Source organism: Talpa occidentalis, unplaced genomic scaffold (assembly GCF_014898055.3).
Source record: "Talpa occidentalis isolate TD23 unplaced genomic scaffold, MPIMG_talOcc4v2.1 talOcc4.5, whole genome shotgun sequence".
Classification (NCBI taxonomy): Eukaryota; Metazoa; Chordata; class Mammalia; order Eulipotyphla; family Talpidae; genus Talpa; species Talpa occidentalis.
Window position 1 is genome coordinate 80,751,985 of NW_023604861.1, and position 19,648 is coordinate 80,771,632.

Genomic DNA, 19,648 nt, shown 5'->3' on the forward strand with positions numbered 1-19,648 from the left:
TTCTTCCATCCCCATCCTTATCTGCATTGATTTATTTGTCTACGATTTGCTGTAACTGTATCTTTCAGATTGTTCCCCACCATCATCTTCAGCACCTGGAAGAGCTCCCCATTGGAAATATAGCCATCTTTATCCATGTCATAGATACGGAAAGCAACTAAAAAGAAAAGTAAGGAAAATCAATGGCAATAATAAAGCATATAATAAGTAAATATTTTGATAAAGAACATAGTAAACTGCTAAACATCTAGAATCATAACTATGAGCCTTCATGAATATAGATGTTACCTTTAGACGCAACTTAACATAGCTAAGAATATAGGCTATGAATCAAGACTGCACAGGCCAACTGGCATAGCCTAGGGCAATATTTAACTTACTTCAGTTTCTGCACATGTAAAATAGGGGCTAGGAACAGTTCCAACCTCCCAGATTTTTTAGTGTATGAGTGAGTAATACATGTGAACAGTTTATATCACAAGTTTGATACATGGTAAAAGCTCAATAAAAGATACCAACTGCTATTATTACTACTCTCAATTATATCAAGAGTTAATTTGCGTAAGATAAACATCTTATATACGCTATGCTGAGAACGGTCATTCAATAAAATGTCTCTCTAGTTAAGAGCTGAATAATTTAAAAGGTATCAAATGATCACTGCAATAGAGGTTGTCTATCATAGTCAAAATAGTGGACTTCTGGCTAGCTATTTCTGAATTCAATGTGTGTAAACTAAGTTAATCTAATCATATTAGACCAATTCTCCCTATTTTCATCATGAACAACAACAAAAAAATCTTATCCAAGTAGGATATTGAACTTGACTGTTTTCAGTAAAAATGAGTTCCATTTTCTTTCTATTCAACTAAAACCTACAATGGCACATTATTAAAAATACTAGTTGCAAATACATTCCTGTAATATCTACTAAAAATCTAGAATAAAAAGAAAACTTTTAGAATGCTTTACAAGGAGGTTATAATGCAGTATGAAGTAGTAGTGGGTATAAAAGGGAGAATGAAATCAATGAAGAAAAGTACTTACACCTCAACTTTTGTTCCTTATCTCCTTTGACACTGAACTGAGAGACTCCCTCAATGAATTCTGAGTAGAACAAGAAAAGGTTACATATCAGAAATTTCAATTTTTTACACAGAAAACCAACGTGGATATTTTCTTTTTAAAAACAAAGGACTTTTCTTGCTGGTAAAAGAAAATATTACTAGCAGTATTTAATAATGAAAATGCCACATATGAAATAGCAAAAAGGGTCATAAAAATAACACACATACGCACATATAATGGATCATATATGTGTGTCTATATAGTCATGTATTATATATGTGTAAGCATATATATACAAATATATATATATAAAATCAACTTTGAGTCCTCTAAAGTCAAAGTTGTAGAAACATATAAGTACCATAGAGCATAATACCCCAAACATTCTTTAAAGCTAGTAATGTTCTTGAAATATAATTATAAAGGAGGACTTAAAAAAAAAGGATTAAACATTGTTTAATGTTTAACAACAAAAAAATTTGGATTTCTGATCCCAACATTTAGAATCACTTCAGTAAACTGAAGTTTCATGATAAGTGATCATTTTTCTTCACTGCTGGTAAACATTAAATCATCATCAATTTTAGCTCCCTTCACTTATAATCATTCAGTTCCTGAAAAGCAAATAACAAACTGTTCATGATTCACCACTGAAATAAAATTTAAAGTATAGAATCAAGAATAAAATTATGTATCATTAGTATTAGCAAAAGCACTATTGAGTATCTTAGTACAAAATGTACATTAACTAAAATATATCCATCCCTTCTATAGAAGTATTCATATCCTTATTGCTGTTTATTTTAATTGCTCACTTAAGTCTCATTCTTTTTAAAAAAGTTTTTAAATAATGCAGCTTCCTATATTACATTCCCTAAAGTGAGGCTTTTCTAAAAATAAAGCAAATATTAACTCCTAATTTTTAAGAGTATCTTATAGGGCAATATGATAGTTTGTGAGCCACAAAGTAAAAGATCTTAGTTTGTTAAGGTTCATACACCACAGATTTTAAAATTTAAACATACACTATTATTCTAAAATCACCAATAATACAAAGACATTGAAGAATAACTAAAATTTTCAAATATTTTCAAACATAAAACTCTTAAGACTACTCGTAGATTATCTAAATTGTGAGATTTTAAAAACTACTTTCTTACCTTTAAAGTCTACTTCTCCATTCCCATCTGTGTCGAATATATCTATTACTCGCTGTACTAAAGGATTCTGTTGTAACTCAGGCAAAGACATAAACTCTTCCACACTCAAAGAACCAGAATTGTCCAAATCAAGCTTCTTAAATCTCTTTCCTAGCCTTTTAATTTCATCAGCATCAACTAAAAGCAAACAGAGATAGTAAGATTTACAAAATGACATTGTGATTATAGAAAAAAATCTAGCAATTATCAAACAGTTGAATTTCCAACTTAACTACAAGAGTTGATTTCTTTTAATAGAAAAAAATACATGAGCGATATTTTTATTTGGTCATCCTTTTGTTATTCTGCACCTGCCATACATACAACCAACTGGTGAGTGCCAGTTGTACTGGTGAGTACAGGACTGGCTCTCTGCTAAGCTGATCATTGAAATCAAGTGGTTACTATTAGATAAGCTAAATCAATCTCTGTTCTATACTTAAGCACTTTCGTTTTCATTTTAAATTTAATTTGCTTTATTTCTAATACCTCATGGTTCAAAATGTGAACCTATTTCTAACATAATTCAAAATTCAAAGACTCCCTCCCATCTTCCTCCACCCCACAGACATCCAATTCCTCTCCTTGGAGGTAATGTTGCCAATTTTTTAATAATGTTCCAGAATATTCTTTGAAAATATGAGCAAATAAAACATAGCTTTTACCTTTTTAACCATAGGATTAGTTGACAAAATTCACCCTCAAAGCTTTAAAAACAAACTAAAGAATTCGTATTTCTTATCCACATTCTTTAAAAGTGTCCTTCATTTATTTGCAAATTATTGTTTTCATTCCTTTAAAATATCAGACTAATTCACGCAATTCTGATCATCTCTTAATAGAAATATTACTTTCAAAAAAGTAATACTTACCAATACATTAAAAAGTTAATTAAATATATTAACAGTTTTTAAAAGAAAAACAAGTCAAATATTACACTGCCCACCACAATAGTAGAGACTGACATTGCAAACTGTTTTGTAAATTCAACTACACAATATCCTCATTATAAGAACTTGCAAGTTAACATTTTTAAAATGTAAATTAAACAAAGTAACTATAATTACCTGCACTAAAGCATAACTGTAAAACTACAAGATGCTGCTCTAATATGAACTGGTATATGTGCAATTAAGAAAGGCAGTGATGTCAGCAGATACAGAAGTTATCAATGGTTTAGAGGGATTTCCCCCACTATGTTATGAAGGGATCAGAGGCAGACTTTCCTTAAAGAGAAAGTGTTGATAAAATGTGAAGGAGAAAAAAAAGGCGAGAACAACTACCTTTTTAGGAAAAAGTTAACAGCAAATTTAGTAGTTTCAAGAACCCAGAGACTAACATTGTTATCTAGTGAAAACTAAAGGTGCAAATGAACACTCAACAAAGACAATTTCTCTTGTATATACTGCTTCTCAAAAAAAAAAAGCAATTAACATAGATGACTATATCCTGGTTCATTATGTAATTTTTACAAACTTAGTTTCTACTGAAGCAGATGTCCTCAAGACAATTAGGGCTGACAGTCTATAGTGGTTAACACAAATGCCATTTATGTTAAGGTAATTTGTGCTAGTGTTTTAAAAATCATTGTTGTTTCTGTTAGTACTCTGTTATAAGGCTGCATAGTGAATAGTCTATCCGTATTTTTTCCAGACATGATTTTGCAGACATGAGGTTTTTCAGGAATGCGTATGTTGTGTTACAGCAGAGGTATCTTTACCATAATTTAATGATTCATTTAAACACCACTTCAAATAGCAAAACACACATGCATGTTTATAATAATCCAAACAAGGGCCTCCCTGGTGGTGCAGGGGTGAAAGTCTCAGCACTATCAGGCTATCACGAGCCACTGTGGCATGAGTTCGATCCCCACACTAGGGAGCAAAACCACATGGTGCAGCAAACCTCTCCTGTCTTGCCTGCTGCTCCCCTCAGCAGTGTATTTCAATAGATCAGCCTGTTCTGCTCCCCAGTCTGTCTCTGGTGAGTCCTCTCACTCCCCAGACCTCTGGCTTGTACCCCAGTTCTTGTATGCATAAATAAAAGCAAAAAATCTTATAAAAAATTATCCAGTGCCTCCCTGGTGGCGCAGGTGGTTGTGCACAGCACTGTGAAGCTGTCCGCAGTCTCTGCAGTGCCAGTTCCATCCCCTCCAGCCTCGCCTGCTGCTCCCTCAGCAGTATATTTCGTCAGTCTGCCTGTTCTGTTCCCCACTCTGTCTCTGGTGAATCCTCTCACTCTCCCGTGCATCTGGTCTGTGCCCTGGTTCTTGTATAAATAAATCTCAAAAAATAATCCAATCAAAATTTACACACACACACATACACACACTTCATAAACAAATCAACTGAAATAGAAAAAGCATTTTTATACCTCTACCAAAGAGTACTGCTTTATGGGAGAGATGATAAAAGCAAGCTAGCAAGCTGTTCAAATTAACCGTATTATTCAATTTTCCATTATGAAATTAGATATCCTTACTCTGAGGAAAACAAAACTTAATACTTTTTGCTTATTTATTTACATGTCTCCCCCACTTAGGGAAAAGTTCATCGTTTTCTCATTGGTGGTTCTGTACATTGCATGTAACATGTGAACACCTGTTTTTAAGTATAAATGTTTTTAAGTATTAATTCTAAGTGTTTCAGATTTAAAATTTATTGATCAAAATGCCATCAACATTGTAAGCAAAACTACTTATCTAAGCAGATAGCAATCAGCAAATCTTTTCCTATCGTTTCTCAAAGTTCAAAGATTTTGCTTAAGAGTCACTTTTCATGCTTACATTAATCTTACATTCATACCAAAGATTCATTATTAGTTACTTTCTTTTTTACAACTGTTCATTTCTCCTTAATTTACAATGACAGACCAGAAAAGTGGATGATGAAATTAAATATAATAGACTATGGTAGAATTACAAGTGGGAAAGGAAAGACAGTGCCTCCACAAGCAGCACACAGACAAATGAGGATGGTTTCACTGAGCAAAAAGAGGGAAGATAGATATACAGTGTCAACATTTAAACTAAACTACGTGTTAGATTCCATTTTTAAAAATGGGACATGAATAACAGTTCAGAAAGTTGTACCTTATGAAACTGAAACTAAGGCACTTGAAGAACTTTCAATTACCTGAAAATTAGCACTATTTGGAAGACAGCATTCCAGCCTTGATTTATTAGTAAGGAATATAATGAATATTGTAAGATAGATAACATAAATCACCATATAGATATACTTGGTTCAATCTATCCTTCTTTATACTACCAAACACTTTTGATAAGGCACATTCAGCCAAATTGCTAGCTTTTGTGCTCAAAATTTTTGAAAGGCTTCCCAAAGCAAATAGGATAGAAAAGTCAAGAGCCCTTGACAGTACTTAGCCTCAATTCAAATTTCCATCTTATCTCTTCCCCTAATACCTCTACTTAGCTATAATATTCTTAGCACAATTCTTACAATTCTTTTATAGCATAAATTCCAAGCCTCCATTTCTTTATAAACCCTCTGCTGGAGTGTTCGTCCCTTGAGTGCTCCACTTATGAGACACACATCAATTTTTCTCTGATTTTAAAAAAAGGGAGGGTGTTATTAACTGTGTCTCCTGTAGTTAGGCGTATCATTAGCTGGTGAAAGGCCTTAAAGCAACATTCAAAATTCATTCAACTTTCTGTGTTACTTTATGTTATGAAATAGTATAAGATAGTTGACACCTATTCTGGATTAGTTAAAACTTTCCTCAAAGGCAAAGCAATGTACCAGTGATCACATTTAACAACAACTGTCTTTCTAAGTTCCGTAAGTATGACTTAAAGGGTTTAAAGGGTCTAAGCTTCACCTAATCTTTCTTTTCATAATCAGTCTCACAAACCTCATATAGTCCAAACCCACCTTGAGTTGAAGAGGTCACTGTAGTTTGAAAGGAGACTGTAACTGATATATTTCCTTCTTTCCTTCCTACTTAGATTGCAATAATGATCATGTAAGACACAGACTAGTTTCTGAGACATAGACTCAGTACTAGTCTATTCAAGGTAATGTGTATGCAATGTCTATTCAAGGTAATGCCACAAGTATGTTTTAAAGCCAAGACCTAAGGAAGCTAGCTTTTAAAAACAAATAGTAAAAATAGTTATTTAGGGTTAGTTGACTATGTGGTCACTACTGCCACCAGAGAAGCAGTTATTTAGCGTGACCAGCTGCTGGTACTATAGAAGCGCCATGTTACAGGATTAAAGGTATCTTAAAGTATTGTCACAATTCTTAAAATTTCAGTACCTATTAATCTTCTAAAATTAGGCAAAGATTTCTAAAACACATCAAACCCATTTTGGCATTACCATTGGATGTTTCACAAATCTGCACTTAGTACATATTAAGGGACAAATTCTAACTTTCGGCACCAAACTTTAACAAAGATTTTATCCGTACTGTCTGGGATCACACTCCCTTAAAACAGATGTTTAAGTGGGGAACACAATGACGACAAGGGGGGAACACAATGACGACAAATAAATACCTCACCCTCTTGACTCATAGATATTCTTTTTCATATCTTTTATCAAGTTGAAACTCATGTTATTTTCCCACTTTTTGTAAGGAAACCTTTGTATAAACAATAATAATTGAACATCTTACCTGTTCGATTATTTCATAGAAAATATTGAAATAAAAAACATTATAGTCATAAAAGTGCATATACAGATATATATATGTTCTCTAAAATCTAAGTAAGTACAAATCTATAGATCTTTCATTTTGAGTTTATAAAACACAAAATTAATAGGGAATTGATGGACTGCTTATATAGCAAGCACCAAATTAAACTGTCAAGATGTTACCCAGATCAATGTACCCCAGGTATACTCAGCAATGAATGTGAAATCTAGATGGTTACTCATTTTAACAAGCAGTTTCAAGAAAATTATGTGTCACCACATCAAATGATTAAGACTTTGCTTCTAGAGAGCTCATGCAACTGTAGTAAATCTTAATAAAAATTTCCAAGTGGACACATCAATACTAAGGAAATATAATATTAATAGATAGAAATGTTGCATATTCATTCATCATCATCTCAGATGAAGAAACATTACCGTCTTAATCATATGTGTATGTCTGTACATACTTCTTTTTCATTTAGAAAAAAGGAGTATGAGCTTCCAAAATAGAAGAGAGCCTAAGTCTTTGGCTCTTAAGGTACTGTTATTACTACATATACACCAAGCTATTACTCCACTGTAAGGATTAAAAGTAAAAACATTTTGTAGTCATGAGTTTTCTCAGAATGAAAAGGAAAATAAATAAGCAAAATGGCAGAATGATTATCCTCAAATTGTAACCAATTACCAACAATTGTGTAGTAAACAACAGTAGAAAACAAAACTACTGCTCCTTCAGAAAATTCTTTTGTCACTTAATGATTTAACAAGAAAAAAATGAATCTCTTCGAATCCTCCTAGGATTTATATTTTGAAAGAAATAACTAACTGTAATGTGGAATCCTAGAAAAGAAAAAATACTAGATAAGAAAAACTTCAAAAGTTACCAGTTGTTGATTTTTTTTCACTAAAATACAGTTTAATGAGTATTGTACCAACATTAATTTTTTGATTTAATTCTGAACGATGTTAACATTACAGAAAGCTGTGTGAGGGGTATCTGGGAACATTTTTTTTCATCTTTTTAAAAAAAAAATTTTTTTAATTTTATGTATTTTTTACAGCATTTTTCATTTTTGCACAATGTATGCATTTTCAGCTTGGTTATAGTCCCCATACAGTTCCCACAACCCTTGTTTTGATCCTACTCCATTCTTCCCCCCCGTTGTGTGTCTCTGGTTTATAGTTGCTTGTTGGTTTGATTTTTACTTACTTTCTGGCTTATTTCGCTGAACATGATCCCTTCCAACTCCATCCATGTTGCTGCAAATTGCATGAGTTTATCTTTTTTGACTGCTGAGTAATATTCCATTGTGTATATGTACCACATCTTCTTGATCCAGTCATCTATTTTTGGGCATTTGGGTTGTTTCCATAGCTTACCTATTGTAAATAGTGCTGCTATAAACACAGGCGTGCAAGTGCCCTTTTGAATTAATGTTTCTGTGTCCTTTGGGTAAATACCTAGGAGTGGAATTGCTGGATCATATGGAAGCTCCATCTTTAAGCAGACTGCGGAATCTTCATACAGCTTTCCATAGTGTTTGGACCCATTTGCACTCCCACCAGCAGTGCAGGAGAGTTCCTTTTTCTCCACATCCTCGTCAACATTTGTTGTTGCTAGTTTTTTTAATATGTGCCATTCTCACTGGTGTAAGATGGTATCTCATTGTAATATTTAGGAACATTTTTGGTATATGTGCTGCCGAAGCAAACACAATTTTGGGAACATTTTGACAACTTTTTGGCAATTTCTCCTTAGTCCCTTCCAATATGTGATATTCCTTACTTCTCCCCTTGACCTTTCGATACAGTATTTTGTAAGGTGTCCCTCAGCTTGAATCTGGTATTTTCTCATGATCAGAATGAATGAGGAAGAATGCCACAGAAATGATGTGTCCTTGCCAGTGGTCATATCAAAGGGTTTGTGATGTCAATGTCTAGTGCCATTACCTTTGATCATTTGGCCAAAATAGTGACCTTCCTCTTTGTATTAAAAAAATATCAGGGAAGAGAAGATATAACAACAACAACAACAACAAAAACCACCTGTCCCTTCTCCCCACTTATTTCTTTATTTAATTATTCATATTATCATGGACTCAAGGATCTTTATTCTATGAGTTAAAAGCTATACATGCCATTATTTGCTAGTCAAATTGTTCAATCTTTGGTCTTAAGGTAATACCTCATACCTACTCCTGTGTGACCTTTCAACAAGCCCCATTTTGCATACACTTCCTTAATTTCTGACACCAAAAATATTCTTCCCTCATCCTGACTTCACACACTATTATTAAGAAAAGAATCCCCAATCTCCTTTGTATGACAGGATATTTAGAACCATACCATAGAATGAGAACTATTAGGCTACAAAGGGCCTAAGAAAACATTTTGGAATAATGAAAAAAATTTTTTTTGGCTATAGTGATGCTTACATAGGCATACACATTTGTCAAAATGTGTCGAACTATATAATTTTGGAATGTCATATATTTCTCAGAGTTGGTTTAAAATTTTTTACGATTTTGATTACAGCTTTGTAATTCTTTTGCTGGTACTGATAACTAGCTTTTCCATATTTGACTATTTAACAGTTTATTTAACAGAAATATTACTCTAATAAGGGATCTCAGAATCTCTAACCAAGAGGGATACTGTGAAAAGCGCTATCTGACATGACAAAATTACCTATGGAGAAACATGTACTGTAATAATTCTTGTAAAGACTACCATAAGAATAAAGGCCTTATAATGTTGCCATACGAGTCAATGGGTAGTTTTTTTTAAGATTCACTTAATAATTATCTTTTGTAAAATTCATCTCCTACAAAAATTAGCTGTATTTTCCTGATACCCCAAATAAGTAAAAAACCACCAGGGGGCGCAGTAGACAAGGTCATCAGCATCTCCAAAAACACACCCAAATTTTATAACGACCTGTGTATAAACAAGCAGCTTAATATTTCTATTATTTAATATTCTACACAGAATTGTCTGACAGCAGACAAAAGAATCCTACCAATATTATAAGAAAATTTTAAAAGTACTTATGAAATATATTCCGGTGTTAAAAAAAAAAAAAGAAATATGGAGACATAGTCACACCCATTGTGCCGAGACTTACAAAACTTTATCCACTTAAAGATTTAAATTTTAAGGGTATATAATAATTTTCTTTTTAAAAAAAAAGATATTTATTTATTTATTTATACAAGCACTGGGTACAGTCAGAAGCACGGAGGGTGAGAGAATTCACCAGAGCCAGAGAGGGGGAACAGAGCAGGCAGACAGATGAAGTACACTGCTGAGGGGAGCAGCGGGCGTGGCAGGAGAGGTCTGTCGCACCATGTGGGACCCTCGCCTGTGGCATGGGATCGAACCGGCGCTGCAGAGGCTGCGGGCAGCTTCGCAGCACAGCACTCAACCACTGCACCACCAGGGGAGGCCCCACATAATAATTTTCTAATGTAAGAGGTAACAGATGCTTTTGGTGTTTCTAGAATTCATATATTTAGAAAACTGTTAAATAGTCAAATACAGAAAAGCTAGATATCAGTACCAGCAAAAGAATTACAAAGCTGTAATCAAAATTGTAAAAAACTTTAAACCAACTCTGAGAAATAAATGACATTCCAAAATTATATTACATAGTTCGACAGATTTTGACAAATGTGTATGCCTATTGTAAGCATCACTATAACCAAAATAAAAAATTTTCATTATTCCAAAATGTTTCCTTAGGCCCTTCATAGTCAATCAACCTCCACACCCACCAATTCCAAGGCAAACACTGTTCTGCTTTACAATAAAGTCCACTGCATTGATATACCATAATTTGCTTAGTAGACATTCTTGTTATTTCCTGTTTAGGACTATCAGGAATGAGGTTGTTAAGAATACTCATGAATAAGCTTTACTGTAAACAAATATTTCCTGAATTGCTGAGTTATAGGGTAAGTAGATATTTAACTTTCAGAAACTGCCAAAGTTTCCCAAAGTGGTACTATTTACACTCCTAGAATTCCAGTAATCCCATATCCTTGCCAATATGTGGTACTGTCAGCTTTCTGAAGTTTAGTTAGTCTAATGGTGCCAGCATATGATTATAGCTTAAATCTACATTTCTCTTAAGTCTAATGATCTTGAGTATCTTCCTTATGTGATTACTGGCAATTTATATATCTTCATTTGTGAGGTGATCATTTACACTTTTTAAAACCGATAAATCAACTAAAAACGGATTAAAGACTTGAATGTCTAAGATTTGAAATCATAAAATACATAAAAGAATAACAGGCAAAACACCTTGAGACACTGGCTTCAGAGATGTCTTTGGAGACTCAATTACAATGGCAAGGGAAACAAGCAAAAATAAAATTGATGAGACTACATCTGACTAAAAAGCTTCTGAATGAGAAAGAACTATCATTAAAACTAAAAGATACCATACCAAATGGGAGAAGATACTTAAACATCATACATCTAACGGGGGCTAATATTCAAGAGCTTCAAAGAACGCAACAAAAAAGATCCACAAAAAACCCAATGACAAAACAGGCAGAGTTATAGGCACTCCTCTAATGACACAGACAAATGGCAAACAAGTGTATGAAAAAATGTTCATCACCACGTATCAGGGAAATGAAAATCAAAATCACAATATACCACACCTCACACCTGTGAAAATGGCCCATAACCAACAAGACCAGAAAACAACTAATGTTGGGTGAGGGTGTGGTGAAAGAGGAACCCTCGCACTCTATTGGTAGGACTGTAAACTGGTCCAGCCCCTATGGAAAACAGTATAAAGGTTTCGCAAAATATTAAAAATAGATCTACCATATGATCCAGTAATTCCACTCCTCGATGTCTATCCAAAGAATGTAAAAACATTAATTTAAAGGGATACACACACTCGTATGTTCATTGAAGCACTATTTACACAAAAACCAAGTTAGGGAAACAACTTAAATGCCCAATGACAGATGACCAGATTAAGAAGATGTGGTGTATATATACACAATGAAATACTACTCAGCTATGACTAAAAAGATGAAATCTTGCTATTTGCAACAACATGGATGGAACTGGAGGGGATTATGCAAAGCCAAGTAAGTCTGAAGACAGACAAATACTGAATCACTTAACTCCTATGTGGAATATAAAGAAACAAAACAAAGGAAAAGACAACACTAAACCAAAACAAACCTAGAAATCTAAGAGCAGAATTGAGGCAACCAGAGTGGGAGGATGAGGGTGGAGGGTAAAGGTGGGAGGGAAACCCAATGGATTATGGTGAAGATTATGGATCCTTTGGTGGTGGGCATGAGGTCATGTCATACATCTAAAGGGTGTTAATCTCTCCCCTAAGTCACATAAGGTGTTGTTAACCAATGTTACCTCAACAAAAAATAATACAACTTAAAAATAAGTAATACTCATTGATAAAAATGAGTAAATAAAATTTGCGACTACATGTAATTAAAAGTTGTGGGCTTCTCATTGTATACTGATTGATGCACATCTTTTATCAGATGTAGCTATTTCAAATAATTTCTCCTAGTCTGTTCAGCTGCCTTTTCATAGATGTTTTTGAAAGAGCAAAAAGTTTTCATGAAATCCATTTTTCTTCTTTTATGATTCATGGTTTATGCATACTACAAATCCTTGTCTTGGTCGTAAAGATTTCTCCTGTATTATTCAAGAAGTTCCATAGTTTTAGCTTTGCTGTCATAAATCTATGACCCATATTGTTTTTGTAGGGGTAGAGGTAAATTTTTATTCCACAAAGAAATACAGCTATTGTTTTAAGACTACTTCGTTGAAATGCTCCCCTTAAAATATCCTTGACATTATTGTGTGTGTGTGTGTATACACACATATGTGTGTAAATGGTATGTTTATGCTCTCTATTTTATTGATTTTGTCTATCTTATATCCATAGCTCTAGCTTTAAATTGGGGAACATTATTTTTACATTTTTTGTTCTTTATGAAAATTGTTCTGGCTCTTTTAACTTTGCTTACTCCCTCCACCCCACCCCCGATCTTAGGTGGAAAGCATTGAGTCTTTCACCGTTAAATAATTATGATGTTACAGATTTTCAAAGGTGTCCTTTATCAGATTGAGGACATTCTCTCTTCTACTCCTAATTTAAAAGTATCATGAATGAATACCGAAATGTGTCAAAGAAATACTTTGCTATATCTACAGATACAGCTTGGAAATACTGCAGGTTTGGTTCCAGGCCACCACGATAAAGTGAGTATCACAATTAACCAAGTCATACAAATTTTTTGGTTTCCAGTATATATAAAAATTACTTTTATATTGTAGTGGTCTATTTAAGAGTGCAACAGCATTATGCATCCAAAAAGAATAAAAAAAAGAATCCCACAATACATACCTTGATTAAATGTGACAAACAAAAAGTGAACATACACTGTTGGAAAATTGGTAAATAGATTCAATGCAGTGGCCATAAACCTTCGATTTGTAAAAATGCATTATCTGTAAAGTGTAATAACACAAAGTAAACCTGTATTGCGTGTGTGTGTTTTTTTATCTGTACTATAGTGAGTTACATTGATTTTTGTTAGTGAAAATTTTACTCCTGGGATAAACCCCATTAGGTCACATTTTATATTTCATTTCACTTATTGCTGGATTGAGCTTGCTAATATATAAGGATATTTTTCCACATATATTCATGATGAATATTGGCCTAGTGTTCTCTATAATGTTCCTGGTATTGTTATCATATAATGCTAGTTTCTGTTTTCTGAAGGAATATGGATTCATATGGATTCATAGTATTTTTTTAATTAAATATTTGCTAAAATTTACCAGTAAAGCTAGCTATCTGGTCATGGAGTTTTTGTCAAAATTTTTTAATAAAGAATTCAATTTTATAAAAAGATATGCTATTAAGATATTTCTATTTGTTCTTGTGTCAACTTCACATGCTTGCTTTACAAGGAACTTGTCCATCTCATCTAAGGTCTAGAACTGTTGGCATAAAACAGCTCATTAAATTCCATTATCCTTTTACTATCTTAAGATTGCAGTGATTTCAGTTCTTTTGTTACTGATAGTGGTAACTGTGTTTTCTTCTAGACCACCTCTTAAAAATGTAAATGCAGAAACAGCTTTAACAGGTGGGGGAGGAGGGACAAGAGAAAAATGGGTATATGTTTTGCAAAAAAAAGTAAGTTAGGAATTATTTTTTAAATGTGAATGTTATATACCATTGCTTCCTCCTACTTACATAAAAGAAATGATCAAAAATGACCCACCATGCCAGAACTTAGTCCTATAAATGAATATTCTACAAAGATGTTACATAAGCTACACAGTAACAAAAATTCTAAAAATCCATTTTTAACACTTGTTTTCAGAGTTCATTGAGCTTTAGAAAAAATCTGTCATAGAAAAGCCACATAATGCACTGGGTTAGAAGAAACCTTGGAGGTAAAAAACTCAAGCTTAAGGAAACATACCAAGAGTCAAGTTGTTTAGTGCTGTAAAGTTGATGGCAAAGGTGGAACTATGATTGTCTGAAATATTTTCCAGTTTCTTTTCATGTATTAGTTCTATCTGAACAGTCTGCATAGGAACTCAGGCTAAGGGATACTAACCATTCATATTCCTCAACATGTATTTCTGGATGGAGAAAACAAACAATAAGAATGCTATCCCAGGTGGATAAAAATAAGAATACATATTTCTAAGATGTTTTCTAATTTGTGTGCAATTTGTTTTCTTGCTGATAGTATTCATATTGCTATTATTTTTCACCTTTTGGTATATCTACACTGGAGTTCTTATCAAAATGAGCGATAAATTTATAAGATTGTAAAAACATATCTCCAAGTTTTCTCATTGTTATTAACAATTCTAGTTTAAAAGTGATTGATATATTTTAAATTATAAGCATATGTTATAGACCAATAACATATCTTATTCAAAAACATGGCTCTCACAAGATTTGCTTTTATAAGTAAATCCAACTCCATCTCACTACATCTCACTCTCCAAGTTTTCCTGCTTTTTATTTATATTCCTGTTCTTCTTGCATTTAAAAATGTTATGTGCATTTTCTTTAGCTTCTACAACTCCAAAAAAATCATATGGTATCTTCACAGAAGACTGCATACTCAAAAGTCATCATTTACTTTCAGCTTTCAATTATTCAAGACTGACTTAGAGCTGTTCCAGAGCTCAGTGTGGTTTATCATCCACAACGTTATCTGCATTCTGAATCCCCAGTATACCTTCCCCCCCGCCCATTACTGATATGCCTTTTATTTTAATATTAAGGAATTACACCACACAGTTTACCTATCACCTTTTACTTTCTTCTTGAAAACATTCTTCACAGATAATTATAGCTTCTTGCTCTAATTTGAGCCAACTGATTTGTAGGATCATGGCAATTTTAATCCTGATATTTTCACTGGTATCTTGGATTTCATTTCATCTCTTTTTCAAACTTCTATTTTTTCTGGGTACATATTGAAGAATTTAAGAAAGGGGAACTTTCCAAGTCCTTAGGTATCTGGAAACATCTCTGCTTTGATTTCACAACAAAGTGATCACTTAGTTGACAGCAAATTCTGGGTTCAGGAACTAAGGATTTTGAATGAATTGCTCCATTGCTCTCTATCATCTACAGTTGTTGCTAATATCCTCCTATTCTTTTTAGGCAATTATTTTCCAAAAAAACCTTTTAGGGTTCTCTTTTTAACTCTTAGAATTTTAATATTACAAAAGAAGTTAAGATTAATGTAGACATTTTTCATCTGATCTAAGCAATCAGAATGCTCTTTTAACCAAAAGATTTAATTTCTGAGGTGAGGGAAAATTTCCTCTATTTCAGTAATTATTTTTTATTCTCTTTTTATCTAACACAAATGAAATTTCTTTCAGACCAATGCTATTATTCTGTATGTATTTCTCAATTCCTTTTTGTATATTTTTCTATATTTTTGGTTCTAACATTTTGAGGAACTCAAGAATTTACATTTTTTGCTAAACAGCTAGGCTTTTCTCAACTGAAATAACTAACTTGTATATAACAAATACAAAAATATTCAAATTTGTGGTAGAAAATCAAATTGCTACATGTCATGAATTTCATTATTGAAACTACAAATTTGTAAGAGCTACCAAATACCAAAATTTGACATTACGGATAAAGAAAACCAGCACTCACTTTTCTTCACTACTTGCCTAAAAGTCTCAAATATCTGAAATACTATAGAGAATCCAGGGATTTTAAAAAAATATAAGAAGTACCATAACAGCAAAATAAGACAAGAAGCTAGAGCCTAGATTATTCAAGTTCAGGCACTACACTTTAGAAAAATTTCCACTTCTCTCTTCCTTTCTGAGTTCTAATGCTTTAAGCAGAAGATAAGTAATTCTAAGTGGACTCAAAGAAAGCAGAAGTAATTCTCAAGTGGACTAGGTGAAATAAATTACAGTTCAACAACACTGAGTTGCTAAGTAAAATGATAAATCGTATCTGGCAGATAGTTTAAGAAACAAACTATGACACACTTATGAAGTTTTTGAATTTCAAATAAAAATGTTTTAAAATAAATGACATTTCAGGAAGAAAATGTTTTAAAACATTTTTACCTGTTCACATTTGAACAGAATTTTTATTGATATTAACAAGGTTTCCTACAAAGATTTCTGAGAGGATGAACAAAGGTTTGGGAGTAAACCTGAAATTGCTCTTTAGATCACACATCATTTAAAAAATTAACGAAGTTAAGCCAGTCCCTATAAGAATGGAAACAAAAGAAGCACAAATGAAAAGGGAAATTCAAATTAATTTTAAATTAACTTCTCTGAAAAGTTTTGTTTTCAAAACAAAGAAAAAATGCAATGAAGATGAACACTGAACTATCAAGACAATCTGAGAGTATAAATTAGCACAGAAAGTAATCAGTATCTCTCCACTTTAATCAATAAATATTCAAACCAGCAACAAAACTGCTTGAATACGAGGTTTACTCAAAATTAGAGCACTCTGCTAATGACTAGAGATGTCTTCAAGGTTTCTACACATAGTTCAATATGCAGAGAAGAAACACTCCTTTAGAGTCTGCAAAATTGTTCTTAGGTCACCTAATGAAATTTGATAAATCTTTCCAATTAAAAAAGTCTTTGTTCTATATTCGGCCTACAAAACAGGTCCTGTATTTAACAATTTTAACAAAACCATTCAGAATTATACTGTCTTTATCAATAGTAAAAATCAGTTGAATCTGATTTTCCACTCATACTTTCAACTGTACCCCAAACTAGTTATATGCTTAAACAATCTAAAGTACAATGTTGCACTCATTTTTCCAAGTTACCATGCCAAGTTGCAACTAAGGTCTCATCTTTAAGCAAACCACACCAACAGAGTATACATTTCCTAGTGGAGACAAGTGAGCCAACAGAAACAAAATCACATAAATTAAATTAAAAAGTGGTCAATGACTTGAGATTAAACAAATCGGTGAATATGTTTGCCTGTAGTCAAATTACTGCTTTGTTGCTTTACTTACTTGCTGGCTCTATGACCTTATGCCATATTGGGGGGAGCGGGATTTCACTGTATCTGTTTTCTCTTGTAACAGAATAGAGAAGATAATATTATCTCTTATGAGATAATATTGTGAGGATCAAAAAAGTTGCTATATGAGAAATGCTTAGCATAGTGCCTAGCATGTGTTAAATGCTATAATTGTTATTCCTTATGAAAACAAATGGGATGACTGGTAACTAATGAGTTTTCCTAAAGGTACATACGGCCTTTGATATTATCCTACTAGTTGTCTGCACACTCCAGTTCTGAGCTTATTCAATCAACATATACTTAATCAGCATCAGGTTTATTCCAGGCATTGTACTTATACTTCAACCATAAATGTCTCAATTTTTTTATTTATGAAAATTAGCTTAAACAATCCCTTATTATCAAAGCTCGCTGTACTGTATGTCATGCTTAGTATAATTATTTTTGATAATAGTTATCAACCTACCCTTTTCTGATTCATTTAAAAAAGCTGCTTTATAAAAGAAAATTTCAAGCACATACAATGACTGAGACACCAGTATAACGTGTTCTATATGCCTATCATACTGCTTTAACCATTAACACATGAGAAATTTAATTTTATCTTTACATCCACTTCAATTACTTTAGGACAAATACCAAAAATATTAATTTCTGAAACTGTTCAGTATTTATTATTTATTTCAAAAAGATAATCTTTCTAAAAACATCACAGTAATACTGCACCTAAAATTAATTTATTAATAATTAATCATTCCGTTATATTAAGTAATCAGTGTTCAAACTTCCCCAAGTAACAAATAATTTCAGTTTTTTTTAATCCATCAGATCTGGCAATTAGGCAACACATCAGTGAAAGTGACCTAACAATTATTGTCACAGGGTAATAGATGATATAAACCAGATTACAGCAAGCCAGGAAATGAGCAGGACTATGGAAATGGAGATAAATGTATATGCTCTTCTTTGGACATGCTCAAACATAAGAAAATGGACAAAAACTAGGAGCTACATGCAGGATCAGGATCAAAGAGGAGATGACTATATCCATAAAATGAAAAGAGAAGAGAAGCTATACAGGACATAGGAAAGATAAAGGGGCAGGGGGGAGGGGGAGAGAGAAAATTAAGGTGCTAGACATGACAGAACATGGCTAACCTTTAATACAGGAGTTATAACCCAAATTCACACTAAAGGAAAGAGGTTATGTGGGTGAGTATGACATTAGGAAAGCTTGTGTGTGTATGATAGGTGTGGAAATTGGAAGGAAGTAGAGGGAAAGAAGTCAAACACTTAAAATGTTCTGTTTTCTTATAAACTGACTAGGAAACACAACCACTGATCAAAAAGCAATAGGGTACTTGGAAAGGATTATGGGGGTGGGGGTGGATTTGCTGACATGTTGAAGATCTAGATGGAATTTGGGCAGACTGAAAAGAGACAACCAATCAGATAGGTAACGAATTAATCAACACCCATATCTTAGACAGCTTTCAAAAGCAACTTCAAATGTTACCCATTCCATGAAACATTTCTTAGTGTCCTTATTAAGCAACGATTTTTTTCTCCTTAGAACCTGTTTTATTTCTAGAAATGGTTTACTTCCATTTATTACATAAATGTAATAATTTATGCACTTTTCTTCTTTCCCAGCTGCCAGACTTCAAGCATTTTGTGAATGCTTATCTGTTTGTCACAGGGTCAAAGAGAGTATGTTACAGCATATAATTTAGAATCTTATTTCCTCTTTTAAAAGTGACATAATTTAATAACTAAAAGCACAAAACAGTAACTATTTGAAATGTTGAGAGGACCCACTGCAGACTGGGGCCAATTATGAAATAGCTCAGAGATCAGAGAATTGAGGTGGGTCTTGAAGGGATGAAAAGGCAGGATAGAATTTAACCTGAATAGGGAAGTATAAAGAGGGAAATGCTTCAAGGGTTGGTTTTTAACATACTTAAATATATTGTACTATTTATTAGCAGATAACATTAAGCTCTTTCAGTAAGAAGTGGTTTCATAAATAAGACAAAAATGTTTACTACAATGTGGGATAGGGAAAAAGTGATTTTAAATATAGAAAAGTTCACTTTGGGGAAATTCATTCAAATTATATGTAAAATACAATAAAGT

The 19,648-nt window shown here is 33.0% G+C and overlaps 1 protein-coding gene across 1 annotated transcript in view; it reads right to left on the reverse strand.

Moving 5' to 3' along the window:
- Positions 1-17: 17 nt before the first annotated feature.
- LOC119258564 (calcineurin subunit B type 1-like) overlaps positions 18-19,648 on the reverse strand; it is a 32,370-nt gene continuing 12,739 nt past the window's right edge. Inside the window, exons 3-5 of the mRNA XM_054687745.1 lie at positions 2,229-2,405; positions 1,048-1,107; positions 18-157 (exon numbers count right to left, since the gene is read on the reverse strand). Coding sequence (XP_054543720.1) covers positions 18-157; positions 1,048-1,107; positions 2,229-2,405 — 377 coding nt within the window. The remainder of the gene's footprint in view (positions 158-1,047; positions 1,108-2,228; positions 2,406-19,648) is intronic.